The sequence below is a fragment of the Mercurialis annua genome, linkage group LG6, assembly GCF_937616625.2.
Source record: "Mercurialis annua linkage group LG6, ddMerAnnu1.2, whole genome shotgun sequence".
Classification (NCBI taxonomy): Eukaryota; Viridiplantae; Streptophyta; class Magnoliopsida; order Malpighiales; family Euphorbiaceae; genus Mercurialis; species Mercurialis annua.
The window spans coordinates 35,143,870-35,170,227 of NC_065575.1; the positions used below are offsets into that span (position 1 = coordinate 35,143,870).

The 26,358-nt window shown below is 35.5% G+C and overlaps 6 protein-coding genes across 8 annotated transcripts; 3 read left to right on the plus strand and 3 right to left on the minus strand.

The window, feature by feature from the left end:
* The first annotated feature begins 120 nt into the window (after positions 1-120).
* LOC126653487 (uncharacterized) lies at positions 121-3,840 on the plus strand. 2 transcript variants are annotated; one of them, XR_008790994.1, is made up of 4 exons: positions 121-975; positions 2,455-2,544; positions 3,078-3,160; positions 3,805-3,840. XR_008790994.1 is itself a non-coding variant. In XM_050347389.2 (2 exons), the coding sequence occupies exons 1-2, from the start codon at positions 286-288 to the stop codon at positions 2,602-2,604; spliced, it is 840 nt and encodes a 279-aa protein (XP_050203346.1). In that variant the 5' UTR covers positions 121-285; the 3' UTR covers positions 2,605-2,780. The 2 variants fall into 2 exon arrangements, 1 of the variants encoding a protein (XP_050203346.1); XM_050347389.2 differs by lacking the exons at positions 3,078-3,160; positions 3,805-3,840 and having other exon boundaries at positions 2,455-2,780.
* Positions 3,559-6,783, plus strand: LOC126653488 (calcineurin B-like protein 4). Its single transcript, XM_050347392.2, has 8 exons — positions 3,559-3,858; positions 3,932-4,014; positions 4,117-4,176; positions 4,448-4,556; positions 4,661-4,713; positions 5,538-5,618; positions 5,701-5,813; positions 6,243-6,783. Exons 1-8 carry the CDS (start codon positions 3,786-3,788, stop codon positions 6,289-6,291), a joined length of 621 nt encoding a protein of 206 aa, XP_050203349.1. The 5' UTR covers positions 3,559-3,785; the 3' UTR covers positions 6,292-6,783.
* Positions 6,784-8,218: 1,435 nt separating this feature from the next.
* On the plus strand, positions 8,219-11,157 carry LOC126654132 (phosphatidylinositol 4-kinase gamma 4-like). Its single transcript, XM_050348198.2, has 2 exons — positions 8,219-10,115; positions 10,358-11,157. The coding sequence occupies exons 1-2, from the start codon at positions 8,691-8,693 to the stop codon at positions 10,751-10,753; spliced, it is 1,821 nt and encodes a 606-aa protein (XP_050204155.1). The 5' UTR covers positions 8,219-8,690; the 3' UTR covers positions 10,754-11,157.
* On the minus strand, positions 10,964-15,692 carry LOC126654131 (uncharacterized). Of its 2 annotated transcripts, XM_050348197.2 has the most exons (6): positions 15,336-15,413; positions 13,328-15,073; positions 12,466-13,082; positions 11,996-12,205; positions 11,472-11,692; positions 10,964-11,306 (listed from the first exon to the last, which is right to left on the minus strand). In XM_050348197.2, the coding sequence occupies exons 2-6, from the start codon at positions 14,952-14,954 to the stop codon at positions 11,255-11,257; spliced, it is 2,727 nt and encodes a 908-aa protein (XP_050204154.1). In that variant the 5' UTR covers positions 14,955-15,073; positions 15,336-15,413; the 3' UTR covers positions 10,964-11,254. The 2 variants fall into 2 exon arrangements, with proteins under 2 accessions (XP_050204154.1, XP_050204153.1); XM_050348196.2 differs by having other exon boundaries at positions 13,328-15,692.
* A 1,432-nt stretch (positions 15,693-17,124) lies between these two features.
* Positions 17,125-20,466, minus strand: LOC126687567 (E3 ubiquitin-protein ligase SINAT3). Its single transcript, XM_050382126.2, has 3 exons — positions 19,866-20,466; positions 18,116-18,502; positions 17,125-17,651 (listed from the first exon to the last, which is right to left on the minus strand). Exons 1-3 carry the CDS (start codon positions 20,082-20,084, stop codon positions 17,289-17,291), a joined length of 969 nt encoding a protein of 322 aa, XP_050238083.1. The 5' UTR covers positions 20,085-20,466; the 3' UTR covers positions 17,125-17,288.
* Positions 20,467-22,438: 1,972 nt separating this feature from the next.
* On the minus strand, positions 22,439-25,383 carry LOC126653570 (UV-stimulated scaffold protein A homolog). Its single transcript, XM_050347489.2, has 2 exons — positions 25,159-25,383; positions 22,439-24,668 (listed from the first exon to the last, which is right to left on the minus strand). Exons 1-2 carry the CDS (start codon positions 25,333-25,335, stop codon positions 22,911-22,913), a joined length of 1,935 nt encoding a protein of 644 aa, XP_050203446.1. The 5' UTR covers positions 25,336-25,383; the 3' UTR covers positions 22,439-22,910.
* Positions 25,384-26,358: the final 975 nt, after the last annotated feature.

The window sequence follows — 26,358 nt, forward strand, 5'->3', positions numbered from 1 at the left end:
ATAAATTAAATAAGTATTATTAGTTAAATATTTAAGAAAGAAAGTGTTTTGTTCAATTAATTATATTAACGTTTCGGGATTTTTTGAAGACATTAGGCCATTATATAATTTAAAATAAAATTATTTCAAATTCTAGAAAGCACCAATCATTTAGCTTACAACATCCCCATTAGCCTCTCGTTTCCCTTTGCGTTCGATTCTTCTCTCACTCGTCTTGTAATGCAATGCAGACTAATCTCAAGCTTATACAACAACCATTACTAGTCTCTTCATAATAATCCGATCATGGACTGTTTAACCTTTAAACCCACTTTTAACTTCTTCTTCTCTAATCCCACCACTAATAATTACACTAAATCTCTCTACCCTCTCAATAAACACTTAAAATTCTTTAAGTCAACTAAGTTTAAAAAAACTGTCACTCCAGTTTGTTTCTCCTTTACACCAACTCCTCCTTCAAATCCTCAAAACCCAACATCAAAAAACAATAATTTATTGCAGAAACTCAAGATTGCAGCTTTTTCACAAACCAAGAAATGGGTCACTTGGTTACAATCATACACTGAAGAATCTGAGAAAGCAATGAGTGATTACAGTGATAATAATTACTTGCAAAACGGAGGGTTTGGAGTGGCGTTATTGAGCATTACTTCAAATGCTAAAGTCAAAATTAGTCCATTTGTGGCAACTTTAGCGGCCAACCCAACTTTTATTTCGGGGTTGATTGCTTGGGTTTGTGCTCAATCTATAAAAGTTGTTTTGAATTTCTTTGTTGAAAAGAAATGGGATTTCAGAATATTGTGTGCTTCTGGTGGGATGCCGTCTTCGCATTCTGCTCTGTGTACTGCTTTGACAACGGCGGTAGCGTTGTGTCATGGGGTTGCTGATTCTTTGTTTCCGGTTTGTTTGGGGTTTAGCCTTATTGTTATGTATGATGCTATTGGTGTTCGGCGTCACGCTGGGATGCAAGCTGAGGTAATTACTGAATCTTTTAGTTATTGTTTTCCTGGAAAAATTATGTTTTTTTTATTGTTCTTGTCCTTTACTTGTTTGATAAATTGCAGTCTTGTTTTCTTGTGAGAATATGTTTTGGTATCAAATTTGATGCCATTTGGGAGACAAATTGAGTTAGAATAAGCCAGGTGGAAAATGGAGTTATTAAATACACTGGCTTTAACCTTATCGGTTGTTTCCTTTAACCATTAAACAGATACTCTTGATAAGCATTTGTGTGCCAAGCCTGAGTTTTGGTATTTGAGCATCTTTCTACAAAATATTTGTCTTAGATCTGCTATGAGATATGGTTTGATATTTAATGCTTGAATTCAACATCTGCTGTTAGTAGAAGGTGAAGCAGAATATTAGAGAGGTTTATGAATTTCTCTCTGCTGTAAAATATGATATGGTGTGGACTGAAGAAGTCTTGTAATGTTGATAAGTCACTGAATCTATGGCCAACTAGGTAGGACAGACACTTCATTCAATCAACATTTTCTGTTTTGGAAACGTGTCAGACACTTGGCGTTTCGGACACAAAACTTCATTTTTGACATAGGAAACCTTAAAATAATACCGTTTTTCCATGAAGTGTCCCGTTTCTCTGTGTCCGTGCTGCCTAGATGACCAAATTAAGTTAGTTGGTGACATGGTTTAGTTATTCATTATAACATGGTTATTGTGTTTAAATTTTAGAATACTGAAGTTTGATTCTTAGTAATTCTGCCATTTTTGGTCCTGATATGGTGTTGGTTGGATCACTTGATTTGTTGGAATGTTTGGTTTTATTCTTACTAGTCTACGATGCCATTTCTGGGCCCAGGCATAGTTAGTAGCCACATGACATGAGATCTATATCGCACGGAAACTTGTCGAGTCTTACGTTTCTGCGTTTTCTTTCGGTTTCTGGAAACACTTCGGGAACACCAAAATTTTATATTTTTAACATATTCATTTCACGGTTTTTCGTTTCAAATTCTTAAAGAAAAAAATGGCATTTCACCGTTCTCCATTTCTATGCAACATAGTAGAAGATGAACTGGTTTAGGTTATATGATTGAGACTTAGGTTGTCATGATCAAGGTTAGGCAACTGTGACAAAATTGGTAGGCGTACTGCATCTCAATCGTGAACTGTAAATCTTCGATCAAATTTAGTGGGACCTAATCCAGCAAACCTGTATTCATTGGTCGAATGTTTAAATTTGGGACGAGCAGTGCACCTTTGAACTCATGACTCAAGCTTTTATAAGCTGTGATAGGGCTTAGTTTTGCATCTATGCTTTAGAAACCACCTTTTGGGTGAATTATCAAAAAGATAACATTTTAATTTTTTCTTAAGTTTACTAAAATTGGTTAGTTTCTTTTTCCTGCCTGAAGAGTTGCTTGCCAACATTATATATGCAGTCATTAAGTGATGGGAACTAACCTGCAGTTTTGCTTTGCTACCTGACCATAGGTTCTTAATATGATCGTTGAGGATCTGTTTCAAGGCCATCCTATCAGCCAAAGGAAGCTCAAGGAACTTCTTGGTCATACTCCATCGCAGGTTCTGGCTGGAGCTTTGCTTGGCATTTTGGTAGCTTGCTATTGCTGTCAGGTTGCTTAGTTGCAACCTCAATACTTTTTTGTAGCAGTTCTAGTTTAGATTTGCGAAAATAACGCTACGTATTTTTTTAATTGCCATGGGGCACTGTGTAGTCTTATTATGTATTTTAGTGTTACTGCAGTAACTGAACATCATCATATTGAGAAATAGAAATGAAGTTTCGTTTTTTGCCGACATTTCATTTTTCATTGGATTTGCAAATTGTTCGAACTAAAATACATGAATTTTTCAAACCAAGTACAGGAGTGTATACTAAAATAAGTAATACTTCATTAAGTATAATAACTAAGAATAAATATTTTTTATTCTTTAAATTATAATTTTTCTTTTAGATAATAAAATTTAAATAAAATTTTTGATTTACTTTATTTTTATTAAAACAACGGATTAAAATGTTAAAATATTTTTCTTTTAATCAATTTAACACTTTATTGTAAATTAAGGGAGCTAATGTAACTTTTTTCTGACACTAGGATTACTCGTTGTAAAGTAGAGGCAGAGCTATCATATCCTTAGGAAACAGCCACGTGCCAGACCTAGGCAGCAGAGAGACTTGCAGGAAATTATTATTTTTAGTTAATTTAATACATTCATTTGGATTAACTTTGATTGAACCCTTTTTTTTTCTTTGGGTTAATTACATATAAAATCACCAACTTTACACGAAATTGCAAAAATAACACGACTTTTAAAACGTGGCAATTCGGGGTACCATCTTTCATTTTTTTTCAAAAATAACACGGACACATTTTTAGTGGCATTTTTGCTGACGTGGCGTGACACGTGGCACTCTCAACGGGTGTCCAAGTCAGCAAAATTTTATCAAAAAATGTGCCCATGTTGTTTTTGAAAAGAAATGAAAGGTGATGCCCTGAATTGACACGTTTTAAAGGTCGTGTTATTTTTGAAAATTCGTGTAAAGGTGGTGATTTTATATGTAATTAACCCTTTTTCTTTTAAAAATTTAAATTTGCTTTTGACAATAAACAAATCAAATTGAATTTGATGAATTGGCGCGTGTACAGGCTCTGTGAAGCAGAGTCATCGACGCCCATAAATATAGCAGAAAAGAATTAAAATAATTATTAGCAGAAGTAGCTGACAAAGATTTGCATAGCTACAATTGCCTTGATCTTTCATCCTAATTTAGTTATTTTGTATTAACTCTGAAATTAATATCAATGGGTTGCATCCCTTCAACAGAAGCTGAACCTGATTTGGAAAATTTCAGAGGTCTAGCTGCTCAAACAGTTTGTAAGTTAACTAATTATGCACATCATTTTATAATTCATAACACTTTTTAACCAAAATTATTTCTTTTTGGCAGTTTCTATCAATGAAGTAGAGGCCTTGTATGATCTGTACACCAAAATGAGTAATTCCATAGTTAAAGATGGGTTTATAAACAAGGTGAATTTTTTCTTCTTCTTTACTTGACCTAATTACAGTTCCCCTTGCACAATTTTTCTTTATTTGTTTGATTGTATGCTTATGTTTTTATGATCTAAATAGGAAGAATTCCAGTTTGCTCTTTTCAGAAACAACAAGAAGACAAACCTTTTTGCAGACAGAGTAAGATATGCCACCAATGTTTTTTTTTTTTTGTTGATTCTAGTTTTTTACTTGCATTTATGTCCCAATATTTTATGGGTTTGTTTGAGCTTATAATACATGTATGCATATAACGGGGGTCTCGATGTTTTTGTACACGGTTTGAGTTTCTATTTCTGATCAAATGACAATTTAAATGAGTTTTATGTTCAGTAGTATAGCATAATTTAGTTCATTTCACCACTCAAATATGTAAGATTAACGCCTTCAAATTTGTTCTTCTTTCTTTCAGATATTTGATCTTTTTGATATCAACCATAATGGACGGATTGACTTTGGAGAATTTGTCCACTCGTTGAGTGTCTTTCACCCCAAAACTCCTGAAGCAGTCAAAATGAAATGTGAGAAAGTTTTCTTTTGGTTTTTCTTTCATTAGTTTTGCCTAAATGTTTAGTCTTTTCCTTCCTTATGTTTAAGTGATAAAGTAAGAAGAATTATGTGACAGATGCATTCAAGCTCTATGATCTTAGGCATACCGGTTACATTGAGCGAGAAGAGGTAAGGGCAATCCTATTCTTTTGTCTTTGTTTTCCTGCAGTCTTACATTGCTATTGCTGTTTGATATTCCTGCAGATCCAAGTAATTGTAATTTTTTCAACATTTTATGCTGGATTTTTTACTTTCTTTTCACTTTACAATATGTTTCCCCGGTTTGAAAACTCTATTAGATGCTAAACAATAAGAAGATAGTGCTGGAAGTAGATTTCATGGCATAAATGATGCATAGAAAAGCTGTACAACGAAAATCTTTCTGATATTGCAATTGCTTTTTTTTTTTTCACCTAAAGACTCTAAAATAAGATTCAAAAAATGAATAGTTCTGGATGATGAAAATTGTGCAAAATAGCTGAATACTGAGCAATTAAATGTGTCAAAGAACCCTATCAAACCATAAACTTCCGCTTTAGACAAGTTTAAAACTTTGGTACCTTCAACTCTTGACATTTTTTATAAACAACTCTTGACATGACATTCATGGAATTAAACATTTCACAACTAAATGTTAAAATTCCTGAACTTAATGCTGGTGCTGGCTGCACCAATTTGGATACAGAAAAGTTCATCAGATATCTTTTCTTTCTTCTCAAGTCTAAACATAGAAAACTCATTATTCTACAGCGTTGTCCCTTATTTTTTCACACCTTGCAATCGGGTAGCCTCCCCTGCTATCTTATTATCCCTTACCCTTGCTCCTTCCAGCCAAGCACTTAATAATATGTTCCCCTGATGAATTTTAGTAGTCAGATGGTGAAGCAGTTGTAAGAAAAGAAAATTAGACTACTCATGAAATAATATTGATATCCTTTGATGTTTATTTGCAGTTGAAGGAGATGGTACTTGCACTTCTCAATGAATCTGATCTCGTTTTATCTGATGATGTCATTGAATCAATAGTGGACAGGGTATGAAATGTTTGTCTCATGGAGCATATCCTTTCTATAATCTGATTCTAATTTTTAATTTTCTTATGGGGTAACTATGCAGACATTCACGGAGGCAGATAGAAACGGAGATGGTAGGATTGATCAAGAAGAGTGGGAAGAATATGTGGCAAGGAATCCATCACTCCTAAAGAACATGACGCTTCCTTATTTAATGTAAATTCTTTACTCTGGAAGTATTGTTAGATGCTCGATGTATTTCCAAAATCTCATACTTTTTTTATTTTTCTTGGCCATTTTTTCGTTTGCTTCTTGTTCATTCTCTGTTTTCTTTATCCTGGTTGAAACCACCTGCTTGCTAACTATTTCCAGTGCACCAGTTATATGTTTTCCTGTCTGTCTGAAAATTAGACTGCCGCCATTTTTAACCATGCTTTTCCAATTAGAAGTATTGTTGATCCTAAGGTGGCCCTTTTTTTATTTGTGTTATAAATTTTTCTGAATTTTTGATTTCAATCTAAATCAATTGTGTTGAATGTCAAACTAATTTTTGAACATCTCTTCTATTACATTCATCTGCATCAAAATCTTTTTATATACCTTACGGAAACATGTCTTATTCTCTGCTCTACTTTGCCATTTCAGGGACATAACACTAGCATTCCCCAGCTTCATCCTGAATTCTGAAAACTGAAGCTATAGAATCACAGTTTGTGGATGAGTTTTCCTATCTGGCTGTTCGCTTCAGTATCAGGTCTGTTTGTTTTTATCTCCATGGTGGGCAGCATGCCAAATATATAAAACACTGAACGTGAGCAAAGGGCATGCACGACGATGCCATTTCACAGACAACCCGAAGAAGATAGAATGCATGTACCAGCGAGTCAAAATGTGATAAATCTTTTGAAGCAGGGAATATGCTGTGGAATATGCAAATAGTAGTAAAGTTCTGTTCACCTAATTCTTTTTCTCAATTTGCGCTCAAACCCAACAAATGAATTTGGCAATGTTCTGTATCTATGTATTTTCAAGCAATAGAAGTCAAGAATTAACAAAAAAGAAAAAGATGTTTCTGATTGCTAGTTCTAAGCAACTTCTTGTATGCAAATAAAATGAACACTCTTGAAATTGTTAAAACGGTCTTAGTTTGTATGTCGTTTGTCAACTGGTTGTTTGTTATTTTAAAGCATAGGGACTTTTCCCAATTCTAATTCTGAAAAATTAAGCACAATAATAATTAAAAAGAAAAGACAAATGAAAAATTAAAATTTTATTTTCTCAAGAGAAATTTATTTAAATTTGATCTTATTACTTAGCTTCTCTAAAGTACCTTAGTTAGCTAATTGTTTTATTTTTGAGAGAAATTTATTTTAGTTTTATCTTGTCACTTAGCTTCTCTCAAGTATCTTTGTTAGCTATTTTTTATTTTATTTTTGAGAAAGAGTTTTGCTAATTGTTAAGAAAAATATTTTGCGTACATGGTGGAATTCTTTTTATCTAGACTTAGATCTATAGTAGACCAATTCTTTCCCATATTAACTCTACAAGATGGTATATTTTTAGTTTTACGAGAAAAGCGGTTTAAATAAGAAATTTACGTTACTAAATTTGATGATAGGGTGGGCATTGTTGGAAGTTCTGGAACGTTCTAGTTTAACAGGTAGAAATATGAGGCAAGAGATATATTATAGAATTAGAAGGGAAGTTTTGTGGTAATTGGCATAATCACGTCAAATGCTTACATTATTACCTGTTTAAGACAAAGGGTTGTCCATTTGCTTTGCCAAAAAGGACGCAATGCTACCTCTGCCAGTTTTGAAATTGCCCATAGTTCTCTTACTATCCAAACGAACAAATATATATCCGGCTTATTTAGCATTTAAACGAAGAAACACGAGCTCGGCTCATTTAACATTTAAACGAACATATAGAAACTAAACAAGAGCTGCATATGAACAAGTTTAAAAACATTAACATCTCATCTAGAATTCAAACAAACACAAATTAAACATAAACATTTAAATACTCGAACCAGCATTTTCATTTTATAAAATCTTAATCAAACATGCACAATTTTATTAATTTTATATAAAAAGGCTCAAATTTAATTATTTATCACATTTGTTGCTTTCCTTGTATGTATCATTTTTTTTTTTTGATAATTGGGGGGAGAGCGCTTGTGGGAGGAATTGAACCCACGACTTAGCAGTTTGCTGCCTAGCGCTTATATCATTTGAGCTACAGCTCATTGGTTTGTATGTATCATTTGTTTACAATACTATTAGAAATTAAAAGTCTAAACAACTTTAAAAGGGTAAAAGAAAAGTGACGGATATAGAAATGGAGCTGTTAGTCAGCTACAACTTAATCAGTGTTAATCTGTACAATTTACAGAAAATAAAACTGACTGGATTACGGTAATTATCTTGTTACCTATTTTATCTATATTTCCTTCTAACTTTTTCTTACCACCCAAGATAACTATTTACTATTTTATTTACAGCAGTAACATAAATCTGATACAAAAGGAAAAAGCTTGGAACCTACTCCAACTATTAAATAAATTAAACGTTACTGTACTAATTTGACCATAAATTTAAAAATAAAATACTTTAGACGCGCTATCTAATAGGCTCCACGCGTCATCGTTTTCTTTTCCGCCAATCGTCAACAGTCTTCTTCGTCACCCCAAAATTAAAAAACAAATTAAATCTTCGACTAATTCATAGCCATTGACGATTCAGTAATGGAGCTTTAATGTAGCACTAAGCTTAATTCTCAAACTTTTCAATCTCAATTTAATCTCTCTTTGCTCTTCCCCTTCGCTCTTGGTAAGATTCATTTCTTTTTAGGTTTAATTTTCTCTTTAACCTAACCCTAGTAAATAATTTGTTATCGGATTTCAATTCTTAGGGTTTTTGATTTTCTTGCTGTTGTATCTTGATATGATGATGGCTGAGAATAAAGAAACCATGTCAAATTTCTTGTAACAGTTTGTATTTTTAACTCCCTTGAAATCCAATTTGTTCTTGTATACTTCATAGTATCTTTAATCTTTTAAATAAATAAAAAATAAAGAAAAAACAAGAAAAGATGTCGTCCGGTGTTGCTCTCTGTCCGATCCAAAACGGTGTCGTTTTACCTCTCGATTTCTTCAATGCGCCTTCATCGGATGAGCAGATTTTGATATATCTCTCTGTCGGTGGGGGCGGGGGCGGGTCGGTGATGCCTATGCGTGTTCTAGAGTCGGATTCTATAGAATCTGTGAAGCTTAGGATTCAGTCTTATAAAGGGTTTGTTGTCAAGAATCAGAAATTGGTCTGTGGTGGTAGGGAGTTATCGCGGAGTGACTCGCTCATTAAGGATTATGGTGTGACCGACGGAAATGTTTTACATTTGGTTCTTAGACTGTCTGATCTTCAGGCTATAAAGGTTAAGACTGTGAGTGGTAAAGAATATACGTTTTGTGTTGAGCGTGGGAGAGATGTTGGATATGTTAAACAGCAGGTTGCTAAGAGGGAAAAAGTGTTCTCTGAGGATATTGATGAGCAAGAGATTGTTTGTGATGGCGAGAAGCTTGATGATGAGAAACTTATTGTCGATATTTGTAAATATAACAATGATGCTGTTATTCATTTCTTGGCGAGGAAATCTGTCAAGTTCAGGACGAGGCCTGTAAATAAGAGCTATGAATTGTCCCTTGTTGCACCGTCAGTGAATGATGAAGAGAATGGTAGAAGAGAGTTTGATGTTATTAATGAAGAGATTGAAAGAAAACAACTAGATGTTATTGGTGAAGGAAATGATGGGATAACGTATGGTGTTGATGAACATTTGTTATTCAGAAAGCCTCTTGACAGAGATTTTCTATTGGAGCCGATTATTATCAATCCTAAAATTGAATTGCACTCTGTGGTTATAGACATGATAAATGCTACTTATGATGGATTGGAGTGCAGGAATAGCCCCATAAGATCTATGGAGGGCACAGGGGGGGCTTATTTCATGCAGGATTATTCTGGTCAGAAGTTTGTTTCTGTTTTCAAGCCAACTGACGAGGAGCCTATGGCTGTGAATAACCCTCGAGGGCTACCATTGTCCACTGATGGTGAAGGACTCAAGAAGGGTACAAGAGTTGGAGAAGGAGCTTTCAGGGAAGTTGCAGCTTACATTTTGGATCATCCAGAGAGTGGAAGGCGGTCATTATTTGGAGATGAGGAGGGCTTCGCTGGAGTTCCACCTACGGTTCTGGTCAAGTGCTTTCATAAAGGGTTTAACTATGCAGAGGATGACCCGTACAAGGTTGGGTCCTTGCAAATGTTTATGGAAAACAGCGGAGGTTGTGAAGATATGGGTCCTGGGTCTTTCCCAGTGAAGGAAGTTCACAAAATTGCCGTGTTAGATATAAGATTGGCGAATGCAGATAGGCATGCTGGGAATATTTTGCTGAGTGAAGATTCAGAAAATGGCCAAACTGTGTTGATTCCCATTGATCATGGATACTGCCTGCCTGAAAGTGTAAGCATTGCTTACTTCACATGCCTTTACTTTTTCGGCAACTCCATGTGCATCAGTTTTCTTTGTTGTTCTTTCTGTTTTGCTTTTTCCATTATACTTCCGTATTCTTCTAGGTTGTTTTTCCTTTCGATCATAAACTCGTATCATGTTAATTGTGAGAGTTCGAATCCGGACCATCCATTGCCAATCTTATTGATAATATGTTTGGACATAAAAAGAATGATGGATTTGTTTGCTTGTAGTTTGAGGATTGCACATTTGATTGGCTCTATTGGCCTCAATCGCGCCAACCATTCGACTCCAGCACAATTGACTATATAAAATATTTGGATGCTGAGGAGGATCTTGCTCTTTTGAAGTTTTATGGATGGGACATGCCACTTGAATGTGCTCGTACGCTTCGCATTTCCACCATGCTTTTGAAGAAGGGGGCGGAGAGGGGGCTTACTCCCTTTGCTATTGGAAGCATAATGTGCAGAGAGACATTGAAGAATCCATCTGTTATTGAGAATATTGTCCAAGAAGCTGAGGATTCTTCACTTCCTGGCACGAGTGAAGATGCATTCCTTGAAACCGTATCACACATCATGGATCGTTGCCTTGATGACCCTACGTATGCCGCATCTCTATCTCGATGACATTGCTGGATCTTCTACATTCTATTTTGTGGATAACATCTGAGCTCCTAATTTGTCCATGACCCTCGACATATGCACGTATGGTAGAGATCCTTTAGCTTCAGTATACTATATGTGAAGGTGAAAATGGGTTCATCTCTTGTTTTCTTGTTCATTTCTCATAGGTCTTTTATTTGCCAACTGATAGAAGAAGAAAAATTCTTGATTAAATTGAAGTGAAGAACCTGATTCCTTTATCATGAATATCAGACAATTGGACATAATTGTATTGTATTTCTTTTGTACATTTGCTCTGTAGCATTTATATGATATCTGTTCAGTAATAGGAGAAAATAGAACTCCTTGATTTTGATGATTACATATCATTAAATAATATAACTTGAGCAATTTTAGATGTTGATCCATTTCTGCATCTCTTCATCCTTGTCATAACACAATTTTCCAGTTGAATGTGGTGATGGAAATTGGTGGTGGAACTGGAAGTTAATCAGCTCCCAAACGTTATCTTCCGTTATTTCTAGGCTTCTTCAGCGCCCGCTTGGTCTTTTTCTTCCTGAAGATTGGAACATTAAGGAAATTTCAGGATAGTTGCATATTGTTCAATCATTGAAATCAGTAAATTACAGTGTCTGTTCTAATCAACCAACAAACCACAGCCTCCCCTTTTTTAGTGCCTCTGGTTACCAGCAAATTTGACCCAAAATCAAAATTAAAATACCTCTTAGCACTAGCAGGTTGGCCCTTAAAACCGAAAACACCTTTTGTCAGTGCGCTTATATCAATAGAACGCTCCCGCATGAGCCCATCATGGTACATTTTGCTCCCAATCTCTGTGATTTGTTCCTCTACCTCTTCCAGAGAGTCTATATTCAGTTGGAGCTCCTTTTTCCTTATAACAGTTACCCCAAACCCGCTTGCTTTGGCATCCCGAAAGGCATCCTATTAACATACAAAAACAGCTATAAAAGAGCAAAATTTTGCCAGCTCAAAGGCATCATGAAAATTTTTAACGGGATTACTTCAACCAACAGAACAAATTTGGTACAAGATTGCATAGTGTTAATGGAGAGTGAGGAAGATAAATAAAAGCAAATAGCAACAGCTTGGATCTAGTTTGGTTAAACTATTTACTGATACAGCAAAAAAAATGTTTCTGATGGTTCATCTTTGAATGATGAGAATCTTCCAAGAACTTGGTTATCTACTGGAAAACTGATAATCAGAAAGGTATAGTAAATCTACCTTTGGAGGCCTCGGAACAACAAATGCATGGCCATTTGCAAGCATATCCATGTGAGCTTGAACAATGTAACAGAAGTTTTTGCAGTCACCAGCATCCTCGAAAGCAATTACATGACGTGGTTTTGGTTCCAGTTCAAGATCAGCAGCCATCTCCAATGAATAAAATCCTATTTGATCCTCCCCATTTTGAGTTGCATACAACTCAATACACTGCAAAAAGCAACACAATTAGCTCAATTATCACGCACATCCGAGTGCATTATCATTATCTCTGATAGACCAAGAGGCAATAGCCAAAACAGTTGAATACCATTGATGTCCCCAAAAGAACAAGTAGAAAAGAAAACATAGAATGAGAACTATAGTGTAAGACTGTAAGTAACAATATTTTATCTCTAGCTTTCTCCCACACAAAAAAGGATTGGAAGCCTATGTTAAGCATAGCTACCGATTGATGCACTTTTACGTACCAGTATATGTGGAAGATCTAACCACCATAAGTAGTCTTCTTCCTTATGGTCAGCATACTCACGGTACTTGCTCACAACAGCTTGTGGTCCAAACAATTCCATTTCCCTTTTAAGTTTGTCCATTTTCTTCTCCATAAATTTCTTATTTCTCTCGGGCAATTTATTCATTAGATCAGCAGCCTCCTGTATTTCAGCTTCAGTGATCCATCTATCCAAATCCTTCCCCATATCCTTCATGATGGATTTTGCTTCTGGGTCTGACTCTGCATTATAAGATTCCAAAAATCCACGAGACCATTTCTTTGTGTGTTGCCAAAACTCCTTACCTGATTTTTTTCCAGCTCTAACAGAGCCATCACTACCTTCAATAATCGTCTTGGAACCTTTAGCATCCTTATTACGTGTATTTCTCCCTGCAACATTGTCTGACAACGAATTGACAGAATTCTCATTGACCAGGGATTCTGTTGATTTTTGGATCAAGTTATTGTCTGCATTCCCATTAATATCTGTTTGTTGTTTTTGCGAGTTGGTCAGGAACTCAGGATTCTTTTCTAATGGAGGCCTTTTCCAGCGTGGTTTAAATTTTTCTGGCTCATCATACAAGCTGATTCCATCTAAAGAATGAGAAACATTCGCATCAATTTGATTGATAATGAAAAATTAAAATGATTTTACTAATAATAATTTACTAATTTTATTGGTATTTTGTGATGAAAACTTCTATCCATTTGGAACTAGTATAACTAACAATTGATATAATAAAACAAGAGTGAAGGGCATGGATTCAGTAGCATAGTCGTGCAGCTATATGATTAGAATAAAACAACATGAAAGTAATAATTATATGGCAATCAATTACCTGCACCATAGTCAAGATTTTCAATATTTGAATGGAGGTACTCATGCACTCGAAGCAACTTTTCATTCTCTTTCTCCACTTTCTCCTCAAGTCCTTTGAAGAATTTCAGTTTATCTTCAGCATTTATGAGATAAAATGGATCCTTTCCTGACAACTCATTGTCTCGGACTTGAAAAACTATTTCCCTGAGATCGTCATCTTTCATCCAATCATATTCACTATCATCATTGATGTACTCAAGATTCGTTATATCAGTTCCTGTATGCTGATCTGCTCTGTCTCTAGCGAGCTTGTAATTATCCCTAATCCCCTCACCCATCTTCTTAATTATGGGTTCAACTTCGTGAAAGTTTTTTTCTATCCAGTTTTCTGTCTTGACAGACTGTTTGCGCTCTGTACTGCGATTGCTATCGCCATTAAAAAGTCTCTCTGAATTTCCAAGATTCTTCAACTTAGATTTTTCGTCAGAGTTACTGGCAATATTTTTATTGGTTAAAACAGTTTTCTTCACCTCTCCAGGAATATCTGCGCCAGGTAAAGGATCGGACGTTCTGTGCAAAGCAATAGGTTCAAATGCTTTTCTATCTGTACTTTTACTTTGGTTTGTTTCACCACCAGATGCTTTATCACTATGCACACTTGAACTGATGGTACTTTCTTTATCAGTATCAATTTGAGGCTCTCGAGAAGTTTCGTTGCCTTTCTTTGAAAGGTAATCCCTTGCTTCTTTAATTGACAGTATTATCCTTGGTTTCATTGTAGTAGAACTGCCATTAGGCATGTGTAATTCACGAGTATCAGACGAAAACTGAATTTCACCATCTGCCATAGTTTGCACGTCTTTTGAAACTTCTAAACTTGAACTTTTAGACTGCACCGCTTCATCCTTTTCAGAAGATACACTATGAAGACATTCAATATCAGCATCTTCTGGTCTATCAATTAACAGCTCTATTTGAGTATCATTATCATTTCTTTGACTTGATTCTCCATTTGCAATGTCACTTTCACCCTCACCCGAATGCACTTCAATCATGTCTGTCTGACTCGATGATTCCACAGCCACCGTCTGTTTCTGTTCTTTATCATTATTAGCCATTGCCTGTTCTCGTAACTCAATTTCCCGAGCTTCCCTTGCCATTGCTCTAATTTCCTGAACTCTTTCATCCAATCCCATACCTCTGATAGTTTGGGAACTAGAAGAACCCACCGACATTAATTTATCCTTTCCAGCCTGTGATTCTAATATATTTTTCATCAGCTCCTGCTTGTCCAGTTTTGGTATTTCAGTTGGCTTCCACCGCAATTCCAAAGGCTCTTGAACAACTTCCACTTCACCTTGCTTCAACTTATCTTTCTCTTTTCTAGACTTTATCTTTCTCATCATCATTTCCTTCTCTAATTCCGTCAACTTGTCCTCCCTATTTTTAAAAGAATACAGCTTCTTCAGCGCCCAGATCGCAACAGAACCAAAAAATACAATCTTTCCAAATCCTGAAACTACATGGATAACTTCAGGCCTAAGAACAGCATTCTGAATTGTTTGTACAAAACCAAAATCCTTGTCGGAAACAACAAACTTTGCAACTGAGCTATTCCTCGGAATAACGTTTCCTCCTCTCTCCATCTCTCTAGCCAAACCCTTAGCATACAAAATTTTCGAATTCACTCCATTCACACTCCTAGATTCTTGACTTCTATTCAAAATTTCATTCTCGTCGACTACGACCCGCTTCACATTCCCTTCTACATCATGCACAACAGTGAAAATATGAGCAGAACCAATACCCCAGTATGCAACATCTTTATTATACTGATCAACCCAATTCTCTAGCTTACTTGACATCACTGACTTATCAAGTAAATTAGATTTTTCTTTGCTAGAATCACTCTCTTCTACACAATCATTATCTAAATTCTCTTGAGCTATAACAATATTATCAGCATAAAGATTCAAGCTTTGAGAATCAGAGCTTGGAATTAAAGAAATGGGAAGCTTTTGAGTCACCTGGTGATCATCAGTGAGCTTTTTCCTGAGGGAATTTCTGCGATTAGTTGGTCCTCCAAAGTGAGCTGAAACCTGCAGATTTCTGGTGGCAGAGAAGGAGAAATTGGATGGTTTTTTGTGAAATTTGGTAAGGTTTCTGCTTTTTCGAGTAGTAATGGAGAATTTGTGAGTGGGGAATGAGTAGCGTGGGATATAAAGAGATTTCTTGGAAAATGGAGGATTTAGAAGCTCCATTTGGAAGAAGAAGAAAGAAAAAGATTAGACTTTTATCAACATTTTCGAAGGCATTTGGGTTTTCTGTAGTTAGTTAAAACTTAAAACCCTTCCGGAATAAAGGGTTTTGCTGAGGGAAGATAAAACAAGTTTGCCACCAAATAGTTAAACAAAAGTTGGAATTTATTGAACTCTTAAATTTATGGCAAACTGAAATTATCTACCCATAATTTTAGTGTTTTATTAAGGCTTAATTACTTAAAAACCACCCATCTTGAACTTTTTTTTCGTTATACCCTAATTTAGAAAAAAATTCATTTATACCCTGGCGTATGTGTTTATGTTTCACCTCTACTTCGAAGCACTAAATTAACCTCTTTTCATTTAAAAAAAGTTTAAAATAGTCCTTCATTTAGAGAAAAATTCATTTACAATTAATCCCGCGATACTACGTCCCTTCGAAGTTTGATACATTTGACGAGACTGGTGGTCTCGGAGTTGTAATCTTCCTATTAATGATTGTGACAGCTTTTATAGGATACGTACTACCTTGGGGTCAGATGAGCTTTTGGGGAGCTACAGTAATTACAAGCTTAGCTAGCGCCATACCTGTAGCTAATTAGTTTAGGTTAAAAATAAAGAACTATTTTAAACTTTTTTTTTAATGAAAAGAGGTTAATTTAGTGTCTCGGGGTAGAGGTGAAACATAAATACATACGTCAGGGTATTAAATGATTTTTTTCTTAGGTCAGGGTATAAACGAAAAAAAAGTTCAAGGTGAGTGTTTTTTAAGTAATTAAGTCTTTTGTTAAATATACCAATCTTATATTTTAGCAGTTTTGATCTATTATCTTTTCATTCTTTGCCAAATTTACTCATAAATGTGGCATAATGTTGGTCGCAAAGTTTATCCTATGTGGCATGTAAGCTCCAAAGAAAACGTGGATATATCTAACAAAGATTTAAAAAATGATGGATCAAACTAGTAAGATTTAAAGATTGTGGTATATTTAACAAAAACGTTAAAATAGCAGGTGGATAAGTTTATTTTGCCACATTTTAAGTTATAATGTGTGATCAGATATTTTGTCACAAATTCAGGGTCTGTCTAGGGACGAGCCAAATAATATCCATAAGTAATTAAATTTTAAAGGGTTGAATTGTGAAAAAATATTAACTTGAAGGGGATTTTTGTAATTGAAATGTACATTTTTCAAATGACAAAATGCAGATATTAATCCATATTTGGTGCTTGATCAATGCAAGCTGTCTAATGTGTATTGCGAAGTTCATGCCTTCAACTATGTCTATGACTGCCATCTCCGTTTTGCTACTATGTAAGAATCATGCCTAAACCAATAATTCGGATCTTAAAGGAGATTGATCTGAATCATCCAGCCAGGACGGGATCGCTTCAGGTTCACATCCACGATGAGTTTGATTCTGTCATGACGAGTTTGTATTCTCAGTTCCCATGTGAATTCGATAAATAAACATAATAAGGTTCAAGAGATGTGAAAACAAAAATTGATCTGGTTTTCAGAGCAGTAACTTCAATAAGTAAACGAATTACAGATGAAGCACACAAGAATGAATGGCGCAGCTTTTAAAATGGTGAATTCACAACACAGTTGCAGAAGTAACTTCTTTGAGTAGTTTATTGACAATTTATAAAGCATAAGCCTTCAAAATGCATACATACGGATGCTCAAATACTAATATTACAAAAGACGCAAGAATCTAACTGCAGAGATTGGGTATGCAAGCCCCGCCTTCTTGATTTTGCTGTTCTTTCCATATTCGTCCTGTAACTCGAAGCTTTAGCTCTTTCCTATCACCTCCGGAGAAGAAAAGGGCCATGTTCCTCTGTATAATGAGGCCATCATGGCTATCCCTAACCTTCCTGTGGCTATCTCTAACACTTCGTGGGGTCCCTTCCCAAATGAGTTTTCGGCCATATCCCCCAACCTCCAGGCTGTAACTGTAGTTACGGGCTTCCGTCTCGTCCCCCATGAAACGAAGAAATGCCATATAAACAGGTGCCATTCCTAGTTGGAATGCTTCGAAATGCAGACAGAAGTACTGGCCGAAACAGTGGAACACCTACACAGCATGACCCATTCATTCACATTCAAACCAGCAAAGAAGTTCATGACAACCAAAAAGAAAACTATAACACATTATGCATTTTGATGAACTGTAGAAGTATTAACCTTCGGCGCCACACTCATTAAATAATATGCTCCCCTTTGTTTATTTTTCCATAAATTTTCTACCTAGCAAGGCATTCAGAACATCTTACACCATTGAGCCCCAAGGCGTAAGGCACGTGCGCACGTGCAGTCTCCCTATTATTTTGCATTTATATATATGCAATTTTTCTCCTAATGGCACAAAAAGATGCCCAATCATGTTACATAACTTCTATTTTACAAAACCTAGCCAGCAAGGTTGTAGCCTTGTAATAATTATTTATTAGTAATTGATTATTTCCTTCTGAAATGAAAGTAGGACATGAGGATTTATCTTTCTTACAGCTAATTATATAAGAGAAAACAAACACTTACAGTTAACATCCATGTTGCGTTTTCTACTTCACGTGGATTAGACTTTACATAACGATGGTTGAATGTGCATCCAGAATGCATATCTACTTTGTGGTCGTCTCTCAGATGAGCAACAAGGAAAGGAATGTCCCCAACAACAACACACTCAGATCCAGCATACGGACAGGTATATGGCCTGAAGTTACATAGGGCCTCGTGTTTAAGTTTACTGTAGTAAGGAAAGATCTCTGGGCATCCAAGTGATGTGTACTTGCACGGCAGTTCAAGTGATTCAGCCACTTTTTCCAATGCTAGACATCTAATATCACCAAGCTCTTGCCTACAAGTGGGACAACGGTTATGGACCCTTGTCTTACATGTTGAACAGAGTGTATGTCCATTATGGCACTGCATAAAGAAACAATTTGCTATTGGTATCAGTTCAAATCTTTTAGCTAATTGAACAAATTTTAACAGCTAGGCGAAAGAGTGAAAACAACGAGTGAAGAACAGCAAAAGCAGTTATTCCCACTCTACAAAGCCTGGAAGCAAACAGCACTCAGATGAGATAACAAAGAAAACCCTGCTGTTTTAAGAGAGAGTTGAAAGTGTAGAAGGTATCATCTATCTCATCCAAAACCCACAAAGGCCACCAAATTCGGACATTAAGTCCATACCCATTTAGTTTGTCATATTTTGATTCTTAAAGCAGAAAGTCCTACAATACTTTTACCAAATCCTAACGTTCAACTAAAACCCAGTATGATCTCACTCGTATATAGTCATGAGCGGGTCCATGAATTGATGAGATGAAACCATCATACCTAGTGTCTTAGGATTTAGAAAGGGAAAGCTCGGTCTCAACTCAAGAAATCAACATAAGCAACATGTCATATTCTCGTTGCACAGAACAAAATTCATGCCCTTAAAGACCCTCTAATTCAAATCTCATGACTCTTTTACTTGTAAGAAGTAATAAGGACTAACTAGGAGGACAAAAGCAACAAGTCACAACCAACTTTCCAAGTTTTGGATGTTTGTTTGGAGAGAAAACTAAAAGAAAATGTGTTTAAGTAAAATCCAAATTGGGAATGCTCTCTGAGAGCCTGTTCATGCCAATTCTTATATAGCTTCTAGAAGAGCTTGTACTGATTTTCATTGTTGTAAAAGACAGCTCCATCTAGATAAGGATATCATTAAATTGGTAACAATCCTCAATGACTGACAATGTGTAGCAGTGAACCGCCAAAATTGATCACACTTGCACAGAAAAAAACCCAATACAATCAACACAGAAGCATCAAAACCATCACAATTTTACAGTTCAAAGATCTTTCTTTAGGTAATAAGCACACACTCCTCCGAGTCCAAGTCTAGGATCACTATCAAACGCCGGAATGTGGACCGCCCGCAAGCCCACATACCTGGCAAGTCCAGGCTATAACGGCCAGCAGCCCAGTCTCAACCACTCCATTCATTGGAAAGGTCGTAGCCATGTTTGAACACGTGACCGTAGCACCCAGATGGCTGAGCCTCCACTACACCAAACCCGTGCGGGCTTCAAAGATCTTTTAACACACAAATGCACTTCCAAATCACCATAAATTCAATCAATTAACCAATTGAGAACAATCTCCCCTAAAATAACCCAACACATAACCCAACTTGCTTCAATTTCACATAACAACCCATAAAAACCAAAGAACCAAACTGGATCAAGATAACAAAATTAAACAACCCACAAACCAAAAAAGCAATAAAAAGAACAAACCTGATGAATTGGAGGGTACATAGAATTGGTACAAACAGGGCATTCAAGGAGCTCATGAACACTGATAGACTGAATTGCCGGGGACAAACTGTTACCATTGGCGCTATTACTATTAATTTGCGCCTTCGGAACTGAAGGGTATTGATGGATATGGTGACGGATCTCATCCTCATCTATCAAATCTGACGACGCTACACTTTCAGGGCTATCTATCTCCATTCATAAAAAAAAAATTAAAATTCCAATCTTTATTTTTTTCCCGAAACCGAGGCGTTTAATAATTAATACCCAGATGGGTATTCAAGATTTCAACCAAGAGGGTATTGTTCTTTCATGGGGATTGATTAATTTTTTTCTTTTTGATGTGTAATTCGGATAAAAAGATAGAAAAATTGGAGATCAGAGAGGGGTATGATTGAATGAATGTGTAAGTGGGGGGTTTAATTTGGTAATTTAGAAAGAAAAAGGAGGTGACAGATGAGAAAAATGATGGTGGACATTAAGAGAGTCAGCTGATGAACATCATCATCATCATCAAAAAGGGTTTCAGTAGAGAGGGCAAATTTTAAAGAAACCTAAATTATTTTGATTTTTTAGATAGATATTAGGTGGAATTATTAAAAAGTAGCTTGTCGAGGAATTGTAAATTAATTAAATAATGGGAATTTAGTGTATTATTATTTTATTTTATTTTTAATTTTTATGCCGGTGATTTGTTTTTCTTTTGGGAAATAAACTAAGCTCTTGATTGTAATTATTATTACATATTGTTTTCATTAATTATCATACGACAAACTTTCATTTCAAGTTTTCATCACATCATATCAAAAAAGTTTAGATTAATGTTGCAAATATCTCTAATTTAGTGGTTTAAAATCCATGTTAGTAGTAAATAGCTGACTGTTGTATATTATTTCTTTAGTTCAATTTTAATTAAATTTAATGTTTAATATATATAATAATTTATATTAATAAATAAATTATTAATTTTTTTAATTGATAATAGGGGAGGGAGAGCGCTTGCAGGAAAAATTGAACCCACGACCTTACAGTTTGTTGTGCAGCGCTTACAACATTTGAGCTACAACTCATTGGTTAAAATATTTTTTAATAAGAGAAATAATTTGAAATTTTAAAAATTAATTTATATTTACATTTACTTTAAAAAATTAATTAACTCAAAGAATTAATTAAATTATAGTCACTATAAATTTTTTATTTTATATAATCCACAAATATTTTTTCATTTACAAATAGTTTAAATGAGTTTATTAGAAAACTGATATATCTATTTCAATTTAAAATGGCATGATATATTAACATATGCTCATTATACTAATATTTTACCAAATACTTACATCAGTTGCTGGGAGTCAAAACTTTTTATATTTGACCTAAATATAATTTAATCAAACACTCACTTATTCTAAAAAAATAAAATTATTAAATTTTGAATTCAAACTAGTATCTATTTGGTAGCATCTAATTAGACAAATAAACAATATGAAAAATCCAATGATATCGACACTCCAACTTGCAAACTGCTCCAAAACTGTTCCACATGCATCTTAAATCCTTGACATATAGACTCAAACTACAGAAATCAATCACTTATAAACAAGTTACCATAATGTTCAATATCAACAGTTTGATTATTGTTGAAATTCTTATAATCTCTTGTTTGAATCCGAGTCAGCGGCATATCGTTAAGAGCAAGCACTAAGCACACTTGAAGGGTAAAGGCCACATATAGCCGGAGGCGTTGAGCGCAAGAAAAGCGCATGCTCGAATGAATATATACATATATATTGTCGATATGATAAAAACAGAGCAAGAGTGCAACCGTCGGTAGTTGTTGAATGCAAAATATGATATTTATAAGATTTTTATTTCAACAACATTGTTTTGTTTATATTTTATTTTTCTAAACGCTCAAAGCTAAATAGTATAACAAATACATAAAAACAGAGTTCTTTCAACTCAAGTTGCAGCGTTTATGGCATGAAAATAATGCTCTTCACAATTCAGTTGACGCCTGAGGCATCCAAAAAAATATAATCGCTTGAGGTGTTTATAAGGTGCACCACCTTTGTCTGGCGCCTTTTTATCAATTAGGCGCGCTTTTAACAACCATTACGAACAGCAGGTTCAAGTTCGTTGAACCACTAGTTCCAAAAGCAAATCAGAATTTCAAGGTCTACACTGTAACCCCATCTTTAACTTGCAACTTAAGGTGTCGGCTTACCGTTAGCATTAGTTCTTTGGTATTTGTAATTTCATGATCATTGCATATCCAACTAAGCAGCATTATTATCTTTTAACGGTGCCAATATGATTACATATAAATAGCATCTGTGCTCGTGCAATTTTCTGATTTTATAGTTGGAAAGAGATTTTTTTAGATGATAATGGCATTAAAACATAGCTTGCCTTTTACGTTACTTCAAGATGAAAGCTTTATTATTAGAATAAAACGATTCTAATGTCATTTTTCCTGCTTTCTTGTCTTGCCTTAAACAAGTAACCTTACCTAACCCAATAACCACTTAAGCCATAAGTAACTAATCAAAAACTGATTGCAAATTATTTCGTTTTTGTCTCAGAAAAATGAGTTTATACAATTTCCAGCAGAAAAACAGCCTCAAACCGGAGACTCGCTGTTTATGTCAATGAATACATTATGTTACAAAATTGTTTCGGCCAACTATTTAGTATTTACAACCTATCTAACATGGAAACGGAAATGACTAAATGAGAAACGACAAAATGATGTTTTCTTTACAAGATTAGACTGTAAATATAAAATTTAGAAATTTCAAAAGCGTTTTCAGAAAGAAAAACATACACTGAAACGTAGGACTCCAGCAGATTCCCGTCCATCATAGTTTACAACTATCTTCTGGATACATGATGTCATCATTGAAATCAAGATGCAGTGATTTGTTTCCCATCAAATTGAAACTGATCTTTTAATTGATAGCATTTCGAATTCTGCTGATTTTGGGTCCCTGTTAAAACTCTGGGAGCTGCAAATAGAGAGACAGCCTACCACTGATTTGGGAATGCTTCTCTGTAAGTTGAATCTTCACCGAGGGTAAGCTGCCTTACTGTTGAATCTCTAGCTCGGGTGTTCAACAGTCGCTGAGCTAATCGATCTTTCGTGGTTTCTTTCTTACGCAGCATTGCTGTAAGGCTATCCTTTTTGTTTCTTGCGGATGACCTCCCACCAGTGGCTGCATACAGATCCTCTCCAACAAATGCAGAATTCGAAGTTGAAGCCAACGCAGCATCCCTAAGAACTGCATCATTATGTTCCCGAACCTTTGCAAGCTTTGCACGCTTCTGCAACTGCTTATCCATCTTTCTTTTCTTAGCTTCCTCGGTATCTCTATCCCGGACATTCTTCACAGCTTGTTCTGCTAATTGCTCCACTAGATTAGAATCAACAGTTGTATGATCTGTGGATATGCTCTGCTTGACCGGATTTCCTTCATCATCTCTAGGTATGATGGCTCCATGAAAAGGGCAAACTCTGAAATCTCTTCTCTGACAAAGTCCACCTTTACGCAATGGAGCACGGCATGGTTGTATTTCTACTTTCTCTTCTTGGTAAACAGTAGCCCGGATATTTAGGTCTGCAATTTTATCTGCTGGGATAACTGCATCATGGTCTACCCTACCCCAGTGACTTTCAAGCTCCAAACCTCTTTGATTGGCCAGAACATCCCTATTTGAACCCCAGTCATCGAGGAAAGAGCCCCAGTTTATAACTGGAGCTTCAGCTAAGAGCTCGTTTCGAAGTGAGCTAGAATTCGTAGTGTCACGTTCGTGACCTTGGGACCTATTAGATTTTGCTTCCTTTTTACTACTTGCAGGATCTTTAGTTTTTACCTCCCCAGAAGTTGAAGCAATGGAAAGATTCGCAGCTAAGAGACTGGATGTATTCTCAATTTCAGCTGATTCAATCTTACCATCCTCCCAAAAATCTTCTTCCTTTTCTTTTTCATGCTTTGTAGTGTCTGGAAGAACACAACCTAGTTCAACACATTTCTTCTTCACAGATTGGAGACGTTTTTGGATATCAATGAACTCCTTCAGATAGGAATTTCTAGTTCTGTTATCTGCCACTTCAACCCGTATAAGAACAGATATCCACTCTTGGACTGTAACCAGATGCTTTGTTACTAGAAGCTTGAACATCTCTCTCAATGCATCAAACACGACTTCATTCTCACTGTTCTCGTGAATCTTTTCTCCTTCTCTTAATGAATCAAGACGGATCTGCCTTAATTCTGAAGGACGGTACTCTTCAAAATCCTCATCATCTAAAGGTCCAACTGCCATAGTTTCCTTTTCAGACCGAACAATTTCTAAGCATTCTCCTATCTCGTCCACTGTTGATTGTATCTCGTTCTTTATTGAAGATAAATTTTCCTTTAGCATTTCAAACTTATTCTGCAGAATCTCTTTTGACCTCAATTCTCTTTCCCTTCTTTCCTGCTGAAGTCGTGCTGCATTTGCCTGGATATTAGGAAATTGGAACCGGAGAGTGTTCTTAAGGTAATCAAAACCCAGTCTAATCTGCCTATAATGAATCCCAAAAGAGGCATTCCACTTCTCCAAGAATTCAATCGCCTTTGAACGGAGGACAGATGCAACAGCCGGAGGAGCAGGAAGTGGCAAATTCCTTCTGAATCCAACACTTAACGTCAACAGGTGATCCAAATTCTCAACAATAAGGGTCCTAAAAAGCTTTGATCGCATGAATAGCTGATCAATTATGAGAAGTGAGAGATACCTGACCTGCCAACACAATCATTAACCAAATACTTAGGGTATGCTTCATAAACAAAAGCAGTTATCTTACTGTTTTAAAAATCTCATTCTAAAAGTCAAAGACCTTTTATCGAATAACTCTTGCAAAATCGCGCCATTTATAGAACATCTTCGCTTCGTTGATCATGCCATTTTAAATTGAAATAATTGAATTCTAGTAAATCAAAACAGAATTGAATTGAATTCTTGCTTCTGGCTAAACTTTCTAAACAAGTCAACGCATTCTAGACAAAACACCATTCAATCATGCTCAATGAATCATTAACTTTTGCAAAAAATAAACTGAAAAGATAACCAACCAATCAAATTGACTGCAATTATACAAAAACAGAAGAGTAAAACCATAAAGACCAATTCAATCTCCATTCTATTACATTACAGGTAATATAAAAATGAAAGATAATTAACTAAGCCAAATTAAATAAGATGATCATGATTATGATAAGATGAAGAGGACCTGAGAGTGGTCTCGTTTCATGAGTTCCATTAGGGTTTGGGCGGCTAGTCGGAGCTCCGAATCAGAACATCGGACGACGGTTTTAATGGCTTTGAGGAGGCGGGGTTCTACCTCAGGCGAAGTCGAATTGATGGCCTTCTCGATCAAAATTCTCACTTTGCCTCTATCCTCTTCCATTCTGATTCAAAGAGATTGAATCAAACAACAATTGGGATTTTAATTATTAAAATGAATATATATAAATATATAGTGCAATATAAACAGTTAATTTAAAAATCATATATTTTAAATTACATATTGGTCAACATTTTTATTTATTAATTTTATATGAATTTCTTTTAAATTAAATAAAAATAATTATTTTAATATTATAAATTAATGGGTTATTGTTACTATAAATTAATGGGTTATTGTTACTATAAATTCCATCTTAAATGTGTCACCTCGTGTCCTAACTTTTTAAACTTTTCATTCAATAATTCGGTTTGTATTTTAAGCGTTATTTTCCGTAAAAATAATGTTGTTTTTGGCTATATGAATTAATTCGGTTTGTTTTTTAGATTCTATTTAAATTGAAATAACACGAAAGATAGAATATAGTGATAATAATCCTAGAATTAATTTATATTTAAAGAAATTAATCTTTTAATTAATTTATAAATATTATTTTATTGCTGATAAATCATTGAAGCGCTAAGAGGTATCCAAGACACCGAGCCACCTGAGAACACAAGAATAGGGGAGGTTAGATGGGACTCCAGAAGGGGTCTCGAACTGTTCGTTCTTGATGAATCACTAAACTGAATCCGAGCTGTAACGACCTGCACACCACAAGCAGACGGAGGTCAGAAAGAACTCCGGTGGGGGTCACCGGACGTTCACTCCGACGCTCAAGTAAGATTTGAGGCAAAGGAAGAAGAAGAAGAGAAAAGAGAGTGCTTAGAGTAGAGAAAAAGAAATTACCTAGGGTTTGTCCTTAAACCCTCTATTTATAGTTAGGGTTTAAGGACAAACTTGCCTTGCTGGCAGGCTGTGAGCCCAGTGGTCCCAGAAATCAGTTATGCTGACGTGGTAGAATATCCCTGCGGGAGGCACGGGTTGTTAGGTGTGTCAGAGGAAACATTCCTCACGTACCTGTCAGAAGATCTTCTGTGGTCCCAAGATCTGGTACACGAGTGAGCGCTCATGGGCAGGACCTCG

What these genes read in the sequence shown, in the direction of transcription:
- LOC126653487 (XM_050347389.2), top strand. Translation starts at nt 286, where the DNA reads ATGGACTGTTTAACCTTTAAACCCACTTTTAACTTCTTCTTCTCTAAT. An exon ending in ACGCTGGGATGCAAGCTGAG is followed by an intron (nt 976 to 2,454) that starts GTAATTACTGAA and finishes ACCTGACCATAG; the next exon opens with GTTCTTAATATGATCGTTGA.
- LOC126653488 (XM_050347392.2), top strand. Translation starts at nt 3,786, where the DNA reads ATGGGTTGCATCCCTTCAACAGAAGCTGAACCTGATTTGGAAAATTTC. An exon ending in TGAAGCAGTCAAAATGAAAT is followed by an intron (nt 4,557 to 4,660) that starts GTGAGAAAGTTT and finishes ATTATGTGACAG; the next exon opens with ATGCATTCAAGCTCTATGAT. An exon ending in GTTACATTGAGCGAGAAGAG is followed by an intron (nt 4,714 to 5,537) that starts GTAAGGGCAATC and finishes GTTTATTTGCAG; the next exon opens with TTGAAGGAGATGGTACTTGC.
- LOC126654132 (XM_050348198.2), top strand. Translation starts at nt 8,691, where the DNA reads ATGTCGTCCGGTGTTGCTCTCTGTCCGATCCAAAACGGTGTCGTTTTA. An exon ending in GATACTGCCTGCCTGAAAGT is followed by an intron (nt 10,116 to 10,357) that starts GTAAGCATTGCT and finishes GTTTGCTTGTAG; the next exon opens with TTTGAGGATTGCACATTTGA.
- LOC126654131 (XM_050348196.2), bottom strand. Translation starts at nt 15,569, where the DNA reads ATGGAGCTTCTAAATCCTCCATTTTCCAAGAAATCTCTTTATATCCCA. An exon ending in AAATCTTGACTATGGTGCAG is followed by an intron (nt 13,083 to 13,327) that starts GTAATTGATTGC and finishes CTCATTCTTTAG; the next exon opens with ATGGAATCAGCTTGTATGAT. An exon ending in TAGATCTTCCACATATACTG is followed by an intron (nt 12,206 to 12,465) that starts GTACGTAAAAGT and finishes TGCTTTTTGCAG; the next exon opens with TGTATTGAGTTGTATGCAAC.
- LOC126687567 (XM_050382126.2), bottom strand. Translation starts at nt 20,084, where the DNA reads ATGGAGATAGATAGCCCTGAAAGTGTAGCGTCGTCAGATTTGATAGAT. An exon ending in TGTACCCTCCAATTCATCAG is followed by an intron (nt 18,503 to 19,865) that starts GTTTGTTCTTTT and finishes TTCTTTATGCAG; the next exon opens with TGCCATAATGGACATACACT. An exon ending in ACGCAACATGGATGTTAACT is followed by an intron (nt 17,652 to 18,115) that starts GTAAGTGTTTGT and finishes CATGCTGTGTAG; the next exon opens with GTGTTCCACTGTTTCGGCCA.
- LOC126653570 (XM_050347489.2), bottom strand. Translation starts at nt 25,335, where the DNA reads ATGGAAGAGGATAGAGGCAAAGTGAGAATTTTGATCGAGAAGGCCATC. An exon ending in TGAAACGAGACCACTCTCAG is followed by an intron (nt 24,669 to 25,158) that starts GTCCTCTTCATC and finishes TTGTGTTGGCAG; the next exon opens with GTCAGGTATCTCTCACTTCT.